General features: G+C 48.9%; 1 protein-coding gene across 3 annotated transcripts in view; it reads right to left on the bottom strand.

The window, feature by feature from the left end:
- Positions 1 to 3,623: 3,623 nt before the first annotated feature.
- EEF2K (eukaryotic elongation factor 2 kinase) overlaps positions 3,624 to 19,732 on the bottom strand; it is a 61,594-nt gene continuing 45,485 nt past the window's right edge. For all 3 annotated transcript variants that reach the window (XM_059154270.1, XM_059154271.1, XM_059154272.1), the window contains exons 12-18: positions 18,033 to 18,110; positions 17,129 to 17,191; positions 15,933 to 16,067; positions 15,588 to 15,776; positions 12,118 to 12,242; positions 8,152 to 8,330; positions 3,624 to 6,867 (exon numbers count right to left, since the gene is read on the bottom strand). In XM_059154270.1, coding sequence (XP_059010253.1) covers positions 6,758 to 6,867; positions 8,152 to 8,330; positions 12,118 to 12,242; positions 15,588 to 15,776; positions 15,933 to 16,067; positions 17,129 to 17,191; positions 18,033 to 18,110 — 879 coding nt within the window. In that variant the 3' untranslated portion in view covers positions 3,624 to 6,757. The remainder of the gene's footprint in view (positions 6,868 to 8,151; positions 8,331 to 12,117; positions 12,243 to 15,587; positions 15,777 to 15,932; positions 16,068 to 17,128; positions 17,192 to 18,032; positions 18,111 to 19,732) is intronic.

The following is a 19,732-nucleotide window of genomic DNA, read 5'->3' as shown; positions in this document are numbered from 1 at the left end:
GTTTTTTTCCCCCAGTAGATACTACTTAATATAAGAGCTCCAGGGACGCCTGGGTGGCTCAGTCGGTTAAGCCGCTGCCTTCAGCTCAGGTCATGATCCCAGCGTCTTGGAATCAAGTCCCGCATCAGGCTACCTGCTCAGCAGGGAGCCTGGTTCTCTCTCTGCCTCTGCCTGCTTGTGCGTACTTACTTTCTCTCTCTGATAAATAAATAAGATCCTTAAAAAAAAATTAAGAGCTCTAACTCTCTAGAATTTGGTTTGTAATTGGGAAAACTGAAAATGTGCTTTAAGTCAGAAAGAAGAAGTGTGTAGGAAAAAAACAAGTGGATGTTTCAAACGGCTCATGAAAGGAAAAAACCAGACCCAGTCCTAACCAGACTTAGGAGTTTCTTTTGGCAACCTGAAATACTTGTATGTATGTCAAGGTAGAAGGAAAGAAACTAAACCTTTCTGGAACCCTCCTCACTGTATTACAGTGAAAGTTATTTGCTTGCTGCTAAATGATTTGTATACTGGTAGGACTGTGTTTACTTCTTTAAATTTTAATCAACACATGGCAAATATAATTTAGTAAAAATGACAACTGTATCTACATGCAAGTTTAATTTCTATTAAAAGCCTGTTTGAAAATCTTACCTATGAAAATACAATCTTAGAACTCTGGCCCCAAATTTTAAATGGCCAAGTGAAAGATCATTAAAAAAAAAGCCACACATGGGGGCGCCTGGGTGGCTCTGCGGGTTAAGCCTCTGCCTTCAGCCCAGGTCATGATCTCAGGGTCCTGAGATTGAGCTCCATGTCAGGCTCTCCGCTCAGCGGGGAGGCTGCTTCCCCCCCCTCTCTCTGCCTGCTGGTCTACTTGTGATCCCTTTCTCAATGTAGAATAAATAAATAAAATCTTAAAAAAACAAAAAACCCACACAGGGTTGGGGTTGTGGGCTGGCTGGCTCAGCTGGAAGAGCACGTGACTGCTGGTTTTGGGACTGTAAATTCAAGCCATGTGTTGAGTAAAGAGGTTACTTAATGATAAAATCCTAAAACAAACCAACCCTCCCCAATAAAACTACACAAAAATAACCTTGGGCTGTTCTTAGCTGATTTCTCCACAAAGCAAAAGTGGTAACATTTTAAGTGCTTTATTGTAGAACAATGTACTGCTCAGTTAGCCTGTTCCTCTGACTTCTAGAATTTTCTCTCACATTTTTTATCTTTTGGGGGTTTTTTGGTTGACTACGTGGGAAACAAAGGCAGAAGGAAGTGTAGATAAAATTAAATGCCCTTATAACCTGTAGCCCACGGACAAGGTCAGAGTATAACCTCTTGGACGCTCCCAACTGTCTTAATGCTCGTGCTAGAGAGAGAAACTACCTTGGGTTGACAATAGCAAGACCTCAAAACCCTCTGAGTTTCTTTAGCAGATGAAAATCCTTTTGTAACTTCCCTTATCTTGACTCCCCTCAACCCCAAAGTCTATAATCAGTTGCTCCTTATGATCTGGGGGCGGCAGTAGCTCTGTCCCTGGGCTTTAATAAAATCACTTTTTTTTTTTTTTTGCACCAAAGACGTCTCTAGAACCCTTTCTTGGCCTTTGGCTCCAGACCCCAACAGCATTATTTCAAAAAAAAAAATCACAGATATTGTTGTTCCCCTTCCTGGGAGATTTCCTTCCATTATTTTCCAACCCTTTAATTAAGTTACTGTAAGAATTTCTGTAGAATATACTCAATTTACAAGTGCTCTTTTGTTGCAAGAATTTTTTTTTACAAGTATTTTCTGCACTGTTGGTATGTGTGCGTGTGTGTGTATTTAAGATTTCATTTTATTAAAAAAAAAAAGATTTCATTTTATTTATTTGAGAGAAAGAGCAGGAGCAGAGGAAGAGGGAGCAGCAGACCCCACACTGAGGAGGGAGCCTGAGGCTCAGGACCTGAGCCAAAGGCAGACACCCAATCGACTAAGCGTGAATTTTGCGTGAATTTATAGAATTGCATCTGTTCTTTTTGTGGATGCAAAAAAAATTTTTTTTATTTTTAAGTAATTTTTACACCCCACACGGAGCTCGTAATCACAACCTGGAGATGAAGAGTCACTAGCTCCTCCCACTGAGCCAGCCAGGTGCCCCTCAGTATCTTTTTTTTTTCTTTTTTTTAAGATTTTGTTTTAGAGAGACAGCATGAGCGCGGGAGGTGCGGGGCAGGAGAGGGGGCAGAGAGAGAGGAGAGAACCTCAAGCGGACTCCACACTGAGCTCGGAGCCTGATGTGGGGCTCGATCCCACAACCCTGCGATCATGACCTGAGCTGAAACCAAGTCAGACGCTTAACCAAATACGCCGCCCCGGCGTCCCGCACCTGCAGTATCTTAGCTAAGACAATTAACCAGATTTTTTGTTTCTTAAGGTAACCGTCCTGCATTTTGTTTCCTCCAAGATGGTTTCTTCTGGTGTCTCCCCCCACCTTCTGTTGTCCTTACCTAGGGATCTTTGGCTGACTCTTCAAGTTTTAAGAATGGGGCTCTAAAAGGTGTGGGAATTCCTGTCGGTGTGAGTGGGGTTTGGGGTCTGAGGTCCTTCCGCTGAGGGGCTACCTCCAGCTAGGTTCATTAGGAGGGAAGACCTTTTTAACTGGTCATTGCAGACTCCCTAGGGGTTTCTCCAGCTGTCTGCGCTCTGCCAGCAGAGTCCAAGGCAGGCTGCCAATGCCCAGCAGCAGAGGGGGGAGAGGCGGCTGGTGAAGCCTTTACACCCAATATGGTAACTTCCCCCTTAACCTCTTTTCTGTAAAGCAGCCAGACTCTCTGCTCTGCCTGGCCTCCCAGGGTTCTGCAGGGTGATGGACAGGAAGCCAGCGGCCTACAAGCAAAGGTGAGCTGGTCTGCTCCCTTGTCTTTCAACTGACCCTATATTTTTAGCCCCGTTTCACTTCCCCTTCCCCAGGTTCCTGGTACTAATGCCTCACCCTTTGGGGTCAGCAGAGTTCTCAGCGCTAATCCAACTATAATCCCTCTGCTTTCCAGCCGCATGGGCTTCTGCCATTAAGAAAATCTCTTTCCCTGTCACTTTAATGGGGCCTCAGGAGCCAATGGACCTAAGCGTGTGACTTCAATGCACTATGCTTAAGTTCAAATTACTTTAAGTTAAAAAAGCATTAGTTTGAAAACCAAATGAACATACCAGTGACCAAGATTTTCTTAAATTCTGGATCACAGAGCATCTCTAATGTGCATTATCTTCTTTGAGGTGGATGACAACTCTGAAATATAAAGATTATCCTTTCTGTCTTATGGATGGGAAAAACGGGGGAAAAAAAGAGGTTCACACACTTTAAAGCAAAAGGACCACATAGGGCCAAATCTAGACAAAATTTAAAAAAAAATTAGAATTTATTAGAAATATTAAAAATCAGGAGAACCTGCATTCACACATCCGATCTCAACAGCTCTTGAAAGACTGGGAAATGGGGCAACATGGTGCCCACACCCTTCCCGTGGTGACAATCACTTGGGGCTGAATCCCAGCTAATCCTTTCAGATGCGGCCTGTCTCCCCACCTCCCCACCTCCCCCGACTCCACAGCTACTTCATCTAGTCCACTACCCGGTCCCTGGTTACTAGGAGACATTTGAATTCGAAAGGGAAAACAAAGAAACCACTTTATTTGAAAAGACCATATGGAACTGAATACATATGCAAAAATAAATTCGTAACACAGGCCACTCCCCTGGGCCCCACCCAGGGTCCACCTTGACTAGGTTAAATGGTTACCTTGAGAGTAGAAATAGGAGTAACAGGCACAAATCCATGCAGAGAAAATGCATATTTTGTCTCCTTTCCCCCGCACAAGCTGCATATGCCTTTGTAAACATGTGTCCATTTGTAAAGCAAGTCCAGTACCACAGACACATGTGCTGGGACAAAAGGAAGTTATTAAGATAGCACGGAGGGCGCTTTACCTGGCTTGGTTCCCCAAGTTTGCATTTGATGAGGAATCCCCACAGTGCCTCAGGGGAAGGCAGAGGGGGGCAGTTTTCAGATGTCCAGGGGTTTGAGATTTTTTTTCCCCTCTTACATCCATAAAGTCTGCTTTAAAAACAAAACAAAACAAAAAAACCCAAAAAAAACCCTACAGCAAACCTGAAAGGGGCATTATACTCTAATCTAATTTTAAATTTTATTCCCAGGATCCTCTAAGTAACAGCAGCTTTCAAATCCTAGCTGTAGCTAGCTGCTAACCAGCAGGGTCACTGCGAGAATTTATCTTTCAAAACCTTGGTTTCTCCATCTGTGATGGAAGATACAGGACATATCCCAGACTTTGCTGATCTCCTGAACCTGCTTCCTGCCCTTAAAGATGGTCTCTGATGTCTTCCCAGTTGGGCTGGAAAGTCCTGGGGTTGGCTTTTGTTTCTGCATGCCCAGATCTGTGGGGATGGGAGGGGAATGCCCTCACCAGCTTTAGCAGGCACCAAACTAGGTTTTGAAGGTGGGATAAGCTCTTCTCCTGGCTCAGATCAATCTGGGCATCACGCAGATCACTGGACTCTCACTGGTCTTCAATAAGCATTTGCTAAGCTCTCTATCCAGGCCATCCCAGCCTCCTGGAAGAGAAGCTGGCTGAGTTAAGGGCGTGGAGGTGCGTGGGTTGGAACTGGAGGAATGACACTGTAACCCAATGGGGATAACAAATCATTAACTGGGAGGAAGACACAGAGCCACGGATCAGGTGCTGTGACTAGGGCTGGCTCTCCGTTTGCTCACACATTTATCTCCAAGGGCTTCCTCTGCCAAGGCACTGTGTTTTTGAGCACTGGGAGCTGAAAAACTGGTATTGCTTTTGACTTCCGGGCGTACTGCAGTAACCCCCTAGTCAAGGCTTAGAGCCGAGTGGGCAAACCACTGCCTAGGCAGGCTGTTTTGGTAAGAAAAGTTTTACTGGAACATCAGCTAAGCTCTTTCATTTACATACTGTTCCTGGGTGTTTCTTCACTACGATGGCAGGGTTGAGTAGTTACCACAGAGACCCCAGGACCTACAAAGCCTATGATTATTTACTACCTGGCCCTTTACAGAAGGTAAGAAGTTAGGTCACAATCAAGCCGTTTCTCACTTACATTTACCGTATGCAATTTAACTAACTGTATGCACTGGTTTAAAACACACAAACGAAAAACCTAACGTAAGCCAACCCCCTTGATGGGCTGCAAATGAAAAAGAGGTGATCAGTCCCCACTTGGAAAGAAAGCTGGTTGTGGTGAATCCATACACAAAAATGAGGGAAACTGTAATTTACAGATGTTCTAAAGGATTTTTTTCAAGGGTAATTCTGAGCCTGCTTGATTTTTTTTTTCCCCTAGTGCACACTCTGAACTTTGGAACCAAAGGTTCAAATGCTGGCACAGGTTCGCGACTCCACAGCACTTAACAGTAATGTGTTGAAAGAGCTGTTTTAATGGACAGATAAGAAGGGTTTGTAGGTCACGTTCTGCTTTTGTTTTGTTTTGTTTTCATTTTTAAGCACAGAAAGAGAGGCCGCTTCAGCACTTGGGCGTGATCAAAGCAGTGTGTTCGCTTTGCCTTGACACACCCGCTGAAATCATACTAATATTAAATCTTACTCCTTTTCAAGGGAAAGCTCATTAAATACAGAGCCACAGCCTGGCCCTGGGGAAACTACTGGAACTAATGAGTGTTTATAGTTCTTGCCCTCTCATCCTCCAACATTTTAGACAAATCTCAAGGGGCTGCTGCTGAAGATGATCCTGCTGCAATCTGCAAGAAAATCAGCGCAGCTTCAAGCAGAAAATGGCAAGGACAGGGGCTGGGGAACAGAGCCTACATAGGAATGTCAGAATGTCAGATGCTAAGGAACCACAGAGGAGCACTGTACAGAGATCCTTGGGTTAAACACTGTGGATGCTGCCACTGAGATGTGAAGTTATATATGTCTGCTTGGAGGAAAGGCTCCAATTCCAAACAGCTGTCCTCACACGTTCAAGATCTGAGGTGCACCCACTCCTACACTAGCTGGAGAAGTTAGAGGTAGTAAATGTGTGCATTCAAAAAAAAAAAAAATCAAACCTGCTTATAAAGCCCACTTTAAAATGCATGCTGAAAATGGAATTTGGCTGTATTCCAGAAAATCAGTTGCATTTGGGAAGAAAATTAAATGAGATTAGTGAACGGTCCGTGTGGAGGCCTTTGCCAAGCGCGGAAGGGGGCCTGGGTACTGAGCAATCGCACATCGGCAGAAGGATGGCATGCGCGCTCCCAAGTGCTCTGAGAGGTAGGGCGCCGCACTAAGTCATGAAAATCCACACCCCATGGAAAGCTACGGTGCAGCTCTGCTTTCCCCATCACAGCTCAGGAAACAAGTTCTGTGGGCCTGATATTTCATTTCAGTTCAGCCTGAAAACACCAGCGAGCAAAGCCCAAAGTCCTATTTTTAACCCATGGCAGAAAAGCACTTTCTTATAGCTCATGAAAAAAAATAAAAAATAAAAAAATAAAATAAAAAATGGGGGGGGGTGTCTTTTTCAATCCCCGCTCCCCAAGATGCTGCCCTAAGGGGCAGCTGTAGTGTCTTCGCTAATGGCAAAGACATTTTCAAGAGTCAGACAATGAAATACAAAAGTTGATGTACAACACACTCAAACTACTTGCCCCTCCCCTCCAAACACCCCCTCAGCAAGGCAGTAAGTCTTTTTTCCCTCCTGTCTCCGCGCTTCTGCTGGCGGCCGGCCGGCCGGGATCTTCCAGGCAAGCTACTCCTCCATCTGCGCCCAGGCCTCCTCCGCCTTCTGGTAGTACTTGTTGGCCAGCCGGCCCTTCATGGCTTCCATCGCGGCCTCGGCTGCCTGCGTGTACAAGTCGCCTGAAGAAGAGCAAAGTGGGCCACAGAGCGGTGAACCGCCTGCTGTTTCCGCCAGGTCCCCCCACCCCCACCCCCCACCCCCCATCCCCTCCCTGGGAACTACCATCCTCAATTACCGCTCATCCCTTTACAGCTCGCAGACCCTGCCTGGCCAATCAGAGCACCCTTCCGATTCCCACCAGGCCTTACGGACTTCCGCATAGCCAATCAGACATCCAGACTTAAGCACAGCCAATTAGAATAAGCCATCTCCATGCGCTCAGTGATTGGTACAGGGGTGGGTGGGTGGGGTTCCATTTGAGCCAATGAGCACCAGGCTGGGGATTCTGACAAGACTAATTGGGAGGAATGCATGGAAGGGGGAGAAATAAAGTAGAAGCAGCAAAGATTATGAACAGCCTCGTGTCAGGTCTGGAGAGGTTTTACTTCCAAGAAAATTTGTGCAACACGTATAAAAACACTTGGTTTTCTGAATTTAGAAATTTCACATAAGGATTATAGAATTGCATTATAGATCATAGAATTGCATTATAATAATTGCATTATTATTATTTGCTTAGGTTTTTTTAACTTTTAAACTTTTAAATTTAGGCTCGTCCTATGGAATCAGGAGGTCAGTATGTTTATTATGTAACAGAAAAAAATATATATATATAACGTGCAGATCAACAGATGTGTGGATAAACAAAACACGCTGTATCTGTATGCTGGGATATCATTTGGTAATAAAAAGGAATGACGTACAGATGCATGCTACAATATGGGTGAACCCTGAAAACATGATGCTGAGTGAAAGAAGCCAGATACAAAAGACCACGTACGGTATGATCCCATTTATATGAAACATTTAGGTAAATTCATACCGACAGGCAATAAGTTGGTGGCTGCCAGGGATGGGGGTAGCAGGGAAATGGGGAATCACCACTAACAGGTGACAGAAATGTTCTGAAATTAGATAATGGTGATGGCTGTACCACATGACGAATATACTGAAAGCCACTGAACCATACACTTAAAAATGGTGTATTTTATGTAATAAAAGTGTCCGTTCAATTTTTAAAACTGCAGAAATATCAAACTCCTAATATGTAACCATTAAAACAAAAGCGTTCATCTGCCTACCAGCTCCACAGAGCGGTAGGAATCTCTCTCCTCTCCAATGAAAGAAGAGACTCAGTCTTGTGTCTCGCTGTAATTCCCACTGAGGCAGGAATTACATCCCTCCGGGCCCAGCTCGATCTCCCCCACCCCCACCCCACCAGGGGCAGCCCAGTCAGGCCCTACCTGATCTCTGTGGGTCCTTCTCGAGCCCGCAGCCGCCAGTGAACAGCATCTCCGCCTCCCTGGCCAGCAGCGTGTACCGAGGCTCATCCTGCATCCCGTCATACTCACCGCCCTCGTCACAGTCCGTCATCTCCAGGGCAGTGCTGTACCAGTGCAGAGCCTCCGGCCAGTCCTGGCACCTTCCAGGACATGGAAAGGAAAAGTTAGATGTTACCATGGCAACAGGCAAGAGGGAGGAGGTCCATCAGCAGGAGGGACACGTCAGGGATCCCAGCGGGGCCACCACCTATGACTCATGACCCCCAGTGCCCAATGCTACCACATCTAAGGGCTGTCATTCATACTGCAGATTGACATATTAAGATAGCAGTCAAGTAGCTTTCCCTAGCAAGGCTGGTGTATTCCACAGTTTTCCAACAGATGTGTTGAGGGGGGTTGTTTTTCTAGTTTGTACAAAGTCACACTCTGGGCTAGCATTAGCAGTGGCTGGGACACCAGCCAATCCGCCCTATGACTCAAGCAGGAGAAGAGGTGGGTGGGGGACCTTTTGCCAAGGCCTCTGCCGGTGCTGGCCAGCTCTGGCTCTCCTCCAGCACAATCCGGGGCTCTCCCCCAGAATAGCGGGCTTCTCTCTCTGCTTCTGCCCCTCTACCCACAACTCTTTCTCCCACTATAGCACAAGAACGGCCAAGCCACCAAGGGCAGACCTGTTCCACCCACATCTGAACAACACAAAATACTGAGCAAACAGGGCCGCGGGCTCTTTTCTTGGAGTGTACTAACTATGTGAGTAACTATTTATAGCACATGAGGAAAGAGCAAAGAAAGATGCAGATAAGAAAGTCTGTGGGTCTCATGAAATGTTCCAGGAGCCACAGCGCCAGTGCCTTGCCTTGCTGGCCTCTCCTCTGAGGCCTTACCTCATACCTCACCAGGGGCCACCCCTGTCTTCACTCCCACTAACCTTCCTCCACGCTAGACTGGCTGGGCCCCCTTCTCTTCCCTGAACATGCGAGACCCCATCTGCCCCTTGGCCTTTGCACCTGCTGCTCCCTCCGCTTGGAGCGTTCATTCTCTGCCTTTCCACACCTGACTCCCCATCCCCCCAACCTCGGTTCCTATGTCACCTCTTTGGAAGCATCATCCCCAAACACCTCATTTCCTACAACCACCCCAATCTGCAATTCTCCTGTTTATTTCTTCACTCGTTTATCATGGTTTCTGCTGGCTAGAACATAAGCTCCAAGAAGACTGGAACTTTGTTTTGTCCACTGTTGCATTCTCGGGGCCTGGCAAATAGCTCAGCCTCCCTCAAGGAGGCCGAAGGAATAAACACAACCACGTGGCTGGCTGGGATGGGGTTCAGGAGAGAACACCGATTCCATCTTATTTCACAGAAAGGGCAAATCATCTGAAAATGATCGGTGACATACCCGACAAACTATGGCTTTAGCAGTGGACTGGAAGCCACCATACTAGGTGATCTCACTCTTTTCAGCTTTGCCCCTCCCTGGTCTAGAAGGGCAAAGCAGAACAGCCCCAAATGCATTACATGGGAAAGAGGAGAAAGGAACTAATCTCTGCCCAACCCCCACCCCACCCCACTCTACCCCGAGTGGTCAGGGTGCCCCCCCTGCCTCAGGACTTCCAAGGACTTTTCCTTCCCGTCTTAAGTGGTAACTTCTGAGAAGGTTGAAACCACAGAAAAGCAAATTTGGGCCTACATGGGGCCCTGCCTTACCCAGAGCTGGCCCTTAATTAACGCTCCCTGAGTGGAAGAGGCTGGAACTGCTTGGAATGAGGAAGAAGAATAAGAAAATGACTATAGCAGAAGCTATAAAAGAAAATCGTGATAGATTCAACTATACGAATATTAAAAACCAGTTGCCCCAAACCCAGTAATGATGGCCAACAAGTAGAAATGTGGCCCCCCTCCCCCCACAGGGATGGCAACCAGCCCTGAAAAACATTTTTCTTTTCTTTTTTTTTAAAGAGAAGCAGATGCCTAAGAATTGATAGCTTTAACATTAAAAAATTCTTAACAGGGGAGCCTGGGGGGCTCATCCATTAAGCCTCTGCCTTGGGCTCAGGTCATGATCTCTGGGTCCTGGGATCGAGCCCCGCATCGGGCTCCCTGCTTAAGTGGAGAGTCTGTTTCTCTCTCTCCCTCTCCCTCTTCTGCTCCCCCTGCTTGTGTGCACACTCTCTCTCAAATAAATAAATAAATAAAATCTAAAAAATAAAGTTCTTAACAAATCAAGAACAAAACAAAACACTATCATCTTGAATAAAATGTAAACAAAAGGCATGAGGAGAAAACACACAGAGGAAAGCCTTCCTAAGGACCTCAGAGACCAATCTGCAATGCCCACCTCCAGCCCCTCCCACCTGTGCCAGCCTCCCCCCCTGCACTCCGTGGGCACCATACATGCTGGCATTGGACCTGACGTAACCACAGCATGTCTTTTTTGATCACTTCCTCTTCGTGCCAGTGGAGCTCTGAGTCCACTGAGATGCCGGCTGTGCTAGCTAGGTGACCACAGGCAAGTCCCTTCCCTCTCAGACCTAGCTGAGTCACCCACACCACGGGGCTCAAAAGACCCGCTCTGAGTCCCAGAGAGCTGCTGGGTTCACTCACTCAACTACTAAGCCAGGCCCCATGATAAGCAATAGGAGAGGTAGGGGACACGATTCTTACTCTCAATGAGATAAAATCACAGACATGAAGCTACGGTCCAAGTAAAAAGGGGCATTATTGTCACACAGTAGCTATCTGGTCAGTTTTGGGGCTGTGGGATCCACAGAACAGGAAGGATGCTACGTATCAAGACATTTTAGACACTGAGAGCTGCATATGACACGGCTACCGTCCGTGGGCAGGGAGGGGAGATGAGACCTTGACCCAAAGAGAGGGGAGGTTCCAGACTGCTCCAACCCTGTAGGAGCAGACAATGGACATGCCTGCCCTGCTCCCGTCCAGAAAGCCATGGACTCCCAAGGACAGCAGGGGTGGCTGTGACCCAGTGGGAGCCACAGGGCTGGGAAATGGGTCCCTTGACCAGTTCAATCCCTTCAAATGATCTCCACTGTTGGAACCTCGGGGACTTCCCACTGGCTAAGCCAAGGAGATGAGGTGAAGCTGGGCTACCCTTTCTTCCTCTCACTGCAGAAACCAGTCCCGACCCCTGAGCCCGAGGGCACAACTGGAAAAGTGCTGGCACCCCCAGGGTTGTAGCCTCCTGGGGACTCAGAGCCACTCTGGAAACTCGCACTAGGCCTGAATCACCCACAGCCAGAGCTTCCTTCCTTTCCTCTCTCGCTCCGAAGTGAAAAACAAAAATAAAAGTAGAGAGACGCCTGGGTAGTTTGATCTGTTAAGCGACTACTCTTGGTTTCAGCTCAGGTCATGATCGCAGGGCTTGTGGGGTCAAGCCCTGCACTGGGCACCACGCTCAGCAGCGAGTCTGAGAGTCTCTTTCCCTCTCCCTCGGCACCCCCTCCCCACTCTCTTTCTCAAAAAAATAATAAAGAGTAAATAAAAATAAATAAAAGTATTCTTTAAAAAAATAAAAAATAATAAATAAAAATAAAAGTTAGAAAGAGGAAACTATAACCACCCTTAATCCTATCATCTAGGGCAACTATTCTGGTGCAAAAAGCAAATCCTTTCTTCGCACAATGGCTAAGAGGTCTGTCATTTACCTCCTGCTATGGGCCACGCACATTGGGAATTACAGGCATCTCTCAATTAATCCTCCCACAACCACCTGGGATACAGGATCTTTAATTATTCCCATTTCATACCAGGAAGAGGCTGAGATCAAGGAGGAGAAATGACTTACCCCCAGCAAGAGACTGGGAATGGGGGAGCCAAGCCCAGAACCCGGGTCTGTGCTGATACTGAGGGGAAGCCCCCACCTGCAGCCCAAGATCCCACCAGCACTACCTGAGCGAAAGCCACAGTACCTGTCTGGGCTGAGGTTCTGGCCCGTGTCAAAAGCCCGAGCCACCAGGATCATGGACTGTCTGTCGCCAGCTTCGGCCGCCTTCAGTAAGTATTCGAATCCTTTGGTTTTATTCTCTTCTGTATCCTGTTAATACAAACCAAAGAGGGGAAGAGCGACAGCAAGAGAGAGCATGAGAGGGGAGAAGTCAGAGAGAGAAGCAGACTCCCCGTGGAGCTGCGAGCCCAATGCGGGACTCGATCCGGGGACCCTGGGACCATGACCTGAGCTGAAGGCAGTTGCCTAACCAACTGAGCCACCCAGATGCCCTATGTATTCATTTTTTAACTTTAAAAGTTTTTAACGGCTTTATGGAGATGTAATTCTCATACTGTACAATTCATCCATTTAAACCCACAATTCAGTGGGTTTTAATATATTCACAGAATGTGCAACTATCACCATTATCAATTTCAGAATATTTTCATCAGTCCAAGAAGAAACCAAAACAAAACACCTCCACCATCACCTCTCAAATGCCCCATCTCACCCAGGCCTAAGTAACCACTAGCACACTTTCTGTCTCTAGAAAGTTCTCTATTCTGGATACTTTGTATAAATGCAATCACGCATTACCTGGTCTACTGTGCCTCGCTTCTTTAACTTAGCATAAAGCTTTTAATGTATCAGTGGTTTGTTCTTCTTACGGCCAAATGTTAACAGTCCACTGTATGGATAGACCACATTTTATTCATCAGTTGGTGGGTGTCTGGTTTGTTTAAACCTTTTGGCTACTGTGAAGAAGTACTGTGGCTATGAACATCTGTTACAAGTTTCACGCAGATGTGTGTCTTTATTCTTTTGGGAAGATACTTCGGAGGGGAACTGCTGGGTCACATGGAACTCTAAGCCTAGACTTTGGCGGCGCTGTCCAACTGCTTCCCAGTGTGGCTGCCTCATGTTCCAGTCCCACCAACTGCCTATTCCCACCTGCTTCCCTGCTGCTCCCCCAAGATGCTTTTTTTTTCTAAAAAAGATTTTTTTTTTAGATTTTATTGACTTGACAGACAGAGATCACAAGGAGGCAGAGAGGCAGGCAGAGAGAAAGGAGGAAGCAGGCTCCCCGCTGAGCAGAGATCCCGATGTGGGGCTCGATCGCAGGACCCTGGGATCATGACCTGAGCTGAAGGCAGAGGCTTTAACCCACCCAGGCACCCCTCTCCCCCAAGATGCTTTTAAAGGCCAAGTCAAGGTCACAGTACTGTTCAAAAGCTGCTCTGTGGCTTCTCACCTCACTTTTGAGACAAATCCCAAACCCTCATATCAGCTCATGAGGCCCTTCTCAACCTTGGGGCTTCAAGACCACCACCCACTGTCCCCATATGCAGCCTCCTCTACCATACTTTCGCCAGCACGTGGCTGACCAGCTAAAGGCTACGTTTCTTTGCCTCCCCTGTAGCCAGAACCTGTGTCCTAACACAAGACGTCTATCCGGCAGCCGTGCTGTCACATGCTCTGTCCTATTTTTTCCCCCAGTGTATTCGAACAATGCTCGGCACAGGAAGTGCTCAATAAAGGCTAGTTATTTTTAATTCTTTGGAAAGATTTTATTTGTTAACTAAGGTTTGTACTACATCCTTCCCCGCCTGCAAAGTTTGCTCCATGAGAGCAGGAACCTAGGACAGGGCCAAGCGTAGGAGACTCAAAAAGCAAGTATGGAATAAATGAATGTGTCAGCAAGAACACAACAATAAAAAGGTTCCAAAGAAGGGGGGCACTGGATAAAGTGGGTGATGGGCTTTCGAGAACACACAGCAGCTTCTCAGGGCTCAGGCCTGTCGTTTTACTTGCTAAGCCTAAGTCTGCTGGGACTCAGTTCACTCCCTGCCTGCCTTCCCAGTCCTAACTGCAAAGCTCCGTCCAACCCCACTTCTGCTAGGGGAAGTGCCAGTGTCTGCTCACCAGAGACAGGCCGTGGGGATGCCTATCGGTGGGGAAACTGAAACGGCTTCTCAATCCTTCTACAAGGTTACCAGCGCATGGTGTGTTTCAACAGCCTGAGGTCACGGGAGACGTCCCCCAGTCCTAGCTGCTCACCACTCATTCTGGGCTTTGAGATCACTTTATTTGGGCCTCAGATCTTTCTGAGTGTCTGCTCTGTGCCAGGCTTGGAGACAGATGCTGGGGATACAGGCCAAAGGCAGCTGTATCCTAGAACCAGCTCTGTGCTCTTATGACAGCCGACTGGAATTATCAGGAACTCTCTTCCTTGAAAGATTTTATTTATGTACTTATTTATTTTAGAAAAGGGAGAGCTCAGGACGGGCAGCAGGAGACGGAGGGAATCTTAAGCAGGCTCCACACCTAGTACAGAGCCAACAGCGGGGCTCCATCTCCCAAGCCGGAGATCGTGACCTGAGGTGAAATCAACGCTTAACCCCCTACTCAGATGCATAACCAACTGAGCCACCCGGGCACAGCTTAAAGATTTTATTTCCAAGTAATCTCTACACCCAACATGGGGCTCAAACTTAAAACCCCAAGATCAAGTGTCACACACTCCACTGACTGAGCCAGGCGCCCCTCCACAGATCAGAGTCTGATAGTTCTTTTTGATAAAAAGAAAGAGATGGAGAAAATATCGATAATGCAGATAAAACTTAAAAGCATGTCCCATCTGTAATCATGACATGGGGACTATTTAAAATAGTATTTAAGGGGCACCTGGGTGGCTCAGTGGGTTAAGCCTCTGCCTTCGGCTCAGGTCATGATCTCAGGATTCTAGGATCGAGCCCCGCATCGGGCTCTCTGCTCAGCGGGGAGCCTGCCTCTCCCTCTCTCTGGCTGCCTCTGCCTACTTGTGATCTCTCTGTCAAATAAATAGATAAAATCTTAAAAACAACAACAACAAAATAAATTAATTAAAATAAAATAAAATAGTATTTAAATGATTCATTTTATTTAAACTATTAGTATTCGAACCATCAGTATTTAAAACTCTGATCTGATTCAGCAAAGAAGTTGCTCACGTCTGACTGTCCTGTCTGTCACTTCTGCTCCCCCTGCCTGGGGGACTCCCACTCAGCTTTTAGGTCTAACTCAGAGGTCACCTTATTTATCTGTTCTGCAAGTGTACTCGGAGTACGTACCGTGTGTCAGGCTCTGTTCTCACTGCTGGGGACACAGCTAGTAACCTGCTACCAGGAAGCCTCCACTGACCCCGCGACACCCACTCGGGGGCCCTTCTCCACCTGCTTCCCCACAATATCCTCTGCTTCTCCCTTCACACAGGGTCCTAACTGCCTAGAAACTGTCACCTTGGCCCTGTTCTCCAGGGGCAGAGCCCAATCTCACCAGCTCCAGCTAACCGGCTTTGCCTGACCCAAACTGGTGCTCAGGAAGTTTCTGGGGCATGCACAGACCCGCAGGGTGGGGAGGATGATGACCGAGCACCGCCCCCCCTGCCCAAGGCTGGGTCCCTGCCACCCCCACCTTCAGAGAGACATCAGCCAGGATGTGGTGGGGCAGCTGGCAGCACATGAGCCCCAGACCCACAATGGCCTCCAGCTCGCCCAGCTCGGCTGCGTGCTCCAGGTGGAAGACGGCTGACTCGCGGTCCCACGCCTCGTCCTTCTCGCAGAAGCGCCCGCCCTCATGGTAGCGCGCCATGGCCAGATGCACCTGCCGCACAGACTTGGGTGTTGGCCCGGCTGCCTGGGCCGCTGCACCCCCGGGGCCGCCCAGCCAGCCCGCAGGAGGAAGAGATCAGCGGGGCAGAAGCACGGGCTGGGCTCTGGGTCAGTGGCAAGAGGGCTGCGAGACGGGCATCGCTGGTACCTTCCCCAGAATAGACTTCCCGATTTTCTTCTCCAGGTCCAGACCATTAAGCCTCTGCACTTCCAGGGCCACGGCGGAAGGCCTCGGCAGGTGGAGGCGGGAGGGGTTAAGGAGATTCCACTTGTCCACGCAGACCTGCAGGAGAGAACAGGGCCGGAGGTTCACAGGTCAGGGAATGCGAGGCGGGGACGCAGGGGCCATCCCCAGCCGTCGGCTGCTCCTACCGCACGAGCCTGGCTGGCAAGAGGCAAGGGAGCAAACCCTTAAGGTATCAAATTTTCTTGGACAAACACGGCTCCATTTCTAATCCCTCAAATCCTGCCAATTTATGGGCGTCGAGGGAGTATCACAGCACAAAGGCCAGCAGACACACTGCAGCCGTTCAAAGCGTCTCCCCTTCATCTATCAAGCAGGGTTTGGTTGGGGGAGGTTGGACCCTAAGCTGCCCCGCTGGCCTGTGGCCGATACAACGCACCAGAAAAGTCTGACTTCAGACGCTGCCACAAATCCACTCCGCTTGCCTCGTGCACTCACACGATGCTCTGGGGAACGGGTTTGGAAACACATCGTGCCCCCAGCTAGACACTCTCTTCCGAAGGTCTGCATAGGACAGAGCCAGGCAGCGGCCTGTCCGTGTGCAATGAACACCCTGCAGGGCACACGGCGCCCCCATGACAAAGAAGGGCCTGCCCCGATCGTCCACAGCACCACGGTTGAACCCCCTCCTTAGGTTGAAGCAGAGACCTTGTCCAGGCAGTAAATACCGCGTGGTGTAAGTGACCTGTGTAGAGACACTTGCTGGCTAACCCGGGGGGAAGCTGCTTAAGATCTCAGTTTTCTCATATGTAAAACGGGGATGAATTAACGTCAGCCTGTCTCTCTGGGTGGTTGCAAGAAGTAAATTAACTAATGCTATGACGTCACACGGGCATAACTTTGACGTGTGAGCTGTGGCCCTTATAAACCACCCTCCAGGACGGGCTGGTCTCCTCCTCTATTCCTCTCCACAGATGCCCCGGTGGCCCGCCCAGGTCAGGGGATCAAAAAGCATACGCCAAGGCGACTGGTTTCTTTGCAAAATCTTCCTTCAGCTGGTGTGTGAGGCGCCTGGGCAGGCAAGAGTGACAGGACTGGGGAAAGAGAGGCTGGAAAAGGCAAGCCCGCAGCCACGGCCAGGACGCCTCGGGGCGCATTACCCGTCCGGAGCTGCCCAGGCTGTCTTCGTCCGACTCGAACCTCCGGTTACCGTTTGAGTGGCCCTGAGGGAAGAGGAGGGGAGAGTGAGCCACAGAGCAGCTCCCCCTCCCAAGAACCGGCCCCTGCCTCACCTCCAGGGGAAACCTCGTAGGGGACAGCCCTGCCCTCCCCATCCAGAGGACTCTCCTCCCAGGAACCCTCCTCCTAAGGGACGGGACTGTCCCCTAGGGAGGGCAGCTGGAACTCATGTGCGCCAAGCAGAGAGGATGCTGGGTAACAAGCAGGACTCTTGTGCCTGTGTGCCCACAGCCTTGCCCTCACCCTCTCTGTGCGCACAGATGGAAATGACTCAACGGCACAGGACTGTGGCAGACGAGCACGAAGACAACCTCCTTCCTCTTACCCAAGCCCCCCTGACAGTCTCACTTGCAGTAAGAAAACTGAGACCAAAGGGTTCCCGGCAAGCCTAGTGTGAAGGCTTAGGCTCCACGCTGGCACAAGGCAAAACCTCTACATGAAAGACACTGCCACAGTCACCCCTCCCCAGGATGCTGCGGGGTGGCCCTCGGAACCTGTCCTCTGCCGGAGAGACAGAGGAATACCGTGTGGGAAGCTGGGGAGCCTACTCAGCACCATCCCGGCCCAGCAACCAGAGGTTCCAGCTCTGCCGTAAGAGCAGTCCAACATTTCTCAACCCTAATTCCCTTCCTTGTCCCCTTACTAAACTTTCTGGTCCACATGACCCTGTTTTATCTTCTGCCCTGCATTTATTTGGATCTGAAATGATCTCGTGTATCCATGTATGTTCTCAAGACCACTCACGTCCCCATCCCCCACTCTTCCATTCTCCTGGACAGTGGGGCACTAGAACGCTCCGGTCTCGTTTCTCTGGGGGTTCCTTACATGTTCGCGGGGCTCTGGGTCATCCAGTTCACCCCTCTTCTCACTGGGGTAGCCACTGTCTCCACTGTTTTCAGAGTCCTATGGAGAGAAGATGATTCTAGGGTCTCAGTGGTCCTCTGAGTGGTGGTGGCTTCTGCACATCCCAGCCATTTGCTCTTTCTCCCTTGTTCTATCACCTCAGTTAACACTCTCCTCCTTCTGCCCTCGCTGGCTGGGTGACAAGGGAGCAGCAGAGAGCTTGGGCTCTGGGGCCAGACCGTCTGGGCGCAAGTCTGAGCTTTGTGACCCACCAGCTTGGCACGGGGCACCTGTTTCCTTAGCCATGGGATTCATGGGGCACCTACATCGAAGGATGGGGATGAAGTGAGGGGCCACCCACTGAGGATGTGTCACAGCAAGCGCTAACAGCAGCTCACCCATTTCACAGGCAGAAAAACAAAGGCTGGAGGATGCAAGAGGAGCCACGGACACAAATGTAGCGCTGAGAACAGTATTTACTACAGTGAAGTCCTCTACCCAAACCGGGACATGTTTTTTATTCTTCTAGATATTTCAGAATCTATAAAACTTCAGTCATTTGTCTACTGGCGTCGCATTCCGGCCATATCCGCAAGTCACCTGCATCCCTCTCCCACTCATACTTTCAAGTCTCCTCCTTTGTTCTACTAAGAAGTATTTAAAACATGCCACTAAGAACAGAGAATACTAAAATGAGCTCCCGTGCACCCATCGCCTGGCTTTGTCAGCTCCTAACATGAGGCCTTAGTTACTTCAGATCTTTTATTCTTTTTTTTTTTTATTTTTTTGCTAAAGATTTATTTATTTGACAAAGACACAGCGAGAAAGGGAACACAAGCAGGGGCAGAGGGAGAGGGAGGAGCAGGCCTCCTGCTGAGCAGGGAGCTGGATGCGGGGCTTGATCCCAGGGTACTAAGATCATGACCTGAGCTTCGGCAGATGCTTAATGACTGAGCCATGCAGGTGCCTTGGATCTTTTATTTTTAAATGAAATTAAAACATTACTGCTGGGATGCCTGGCTGGCTCAGTGGGTAAAGCCTCTGCCTACGGCTCAGGTCATGATCTCGGAGTCCTGGGATCGAGCCCTGCACCAGGCTCTTTGCTCAGTGGGGATCCTGCTTCCCCCTCTCTCTCTGCCTGCCTCTCTGCCTACTTGTGATCTCTGTCAAATAAATAACTAAAATCTTAAAAATAAATAAATAAATAAATAAGATCTTTATAAATAAATAAATAAATAAATAAATAAATAAATAAATAAATAAAAGAAGTCTGGTGTCACCGGCATAAATGGGTCCCTCTCCTCAGCCTCTGGTCTGGCCACGAATCCCGGCGCCCGGAGGAGCTGCATGTCCTGACGACGCCCTGCCCTTGTTTCTAGAAGCACGGACTTCTCTACCTCCCCTCAAGGCTTTTATTCTGTGTGAACTAAAAGGCTACTCTGGTTTCTTTTTTAAAATCTCAATTTTTAAAACTGAGATATAATTTACAGCATGTGATGGAAGTGTCGGGGGTGCTGAGTGCAAGCCTGCTTTGGAAAACGGAGGGCAGGCCGTACCCAGGGGCTCCGGGGAGCCGGCTCCTCCCGACCTAGGGCCCTCCTCCCACCCTTTGGACTCAGTCCCTCCTTGAGCAACAGAGAGCTCACAGCTGGGTTCTGGGACCCCGGGCAAGGCAGCCAGCC

Source organism: Mustela lutreola, chromosome 17 (assembly GCF_030435805.1).
Source record: "Mustela lutreola isolate mMusLut2 chromosome 17, mMusLut2.pri, whole genome shotgun sequence".
In the NCBI taxonomy this organism is placed as follows: domain Eukaryota; kingdom Metazoa; phylum Chordata; class Mammalia; order Carnivora; family Mustelidae; genus Mustela; species Mustela lutreola.
Note: the sequence above shows the minus strand (reverse complement) of the source record. Positions and strands in the feature narration are given on the sequence as shown.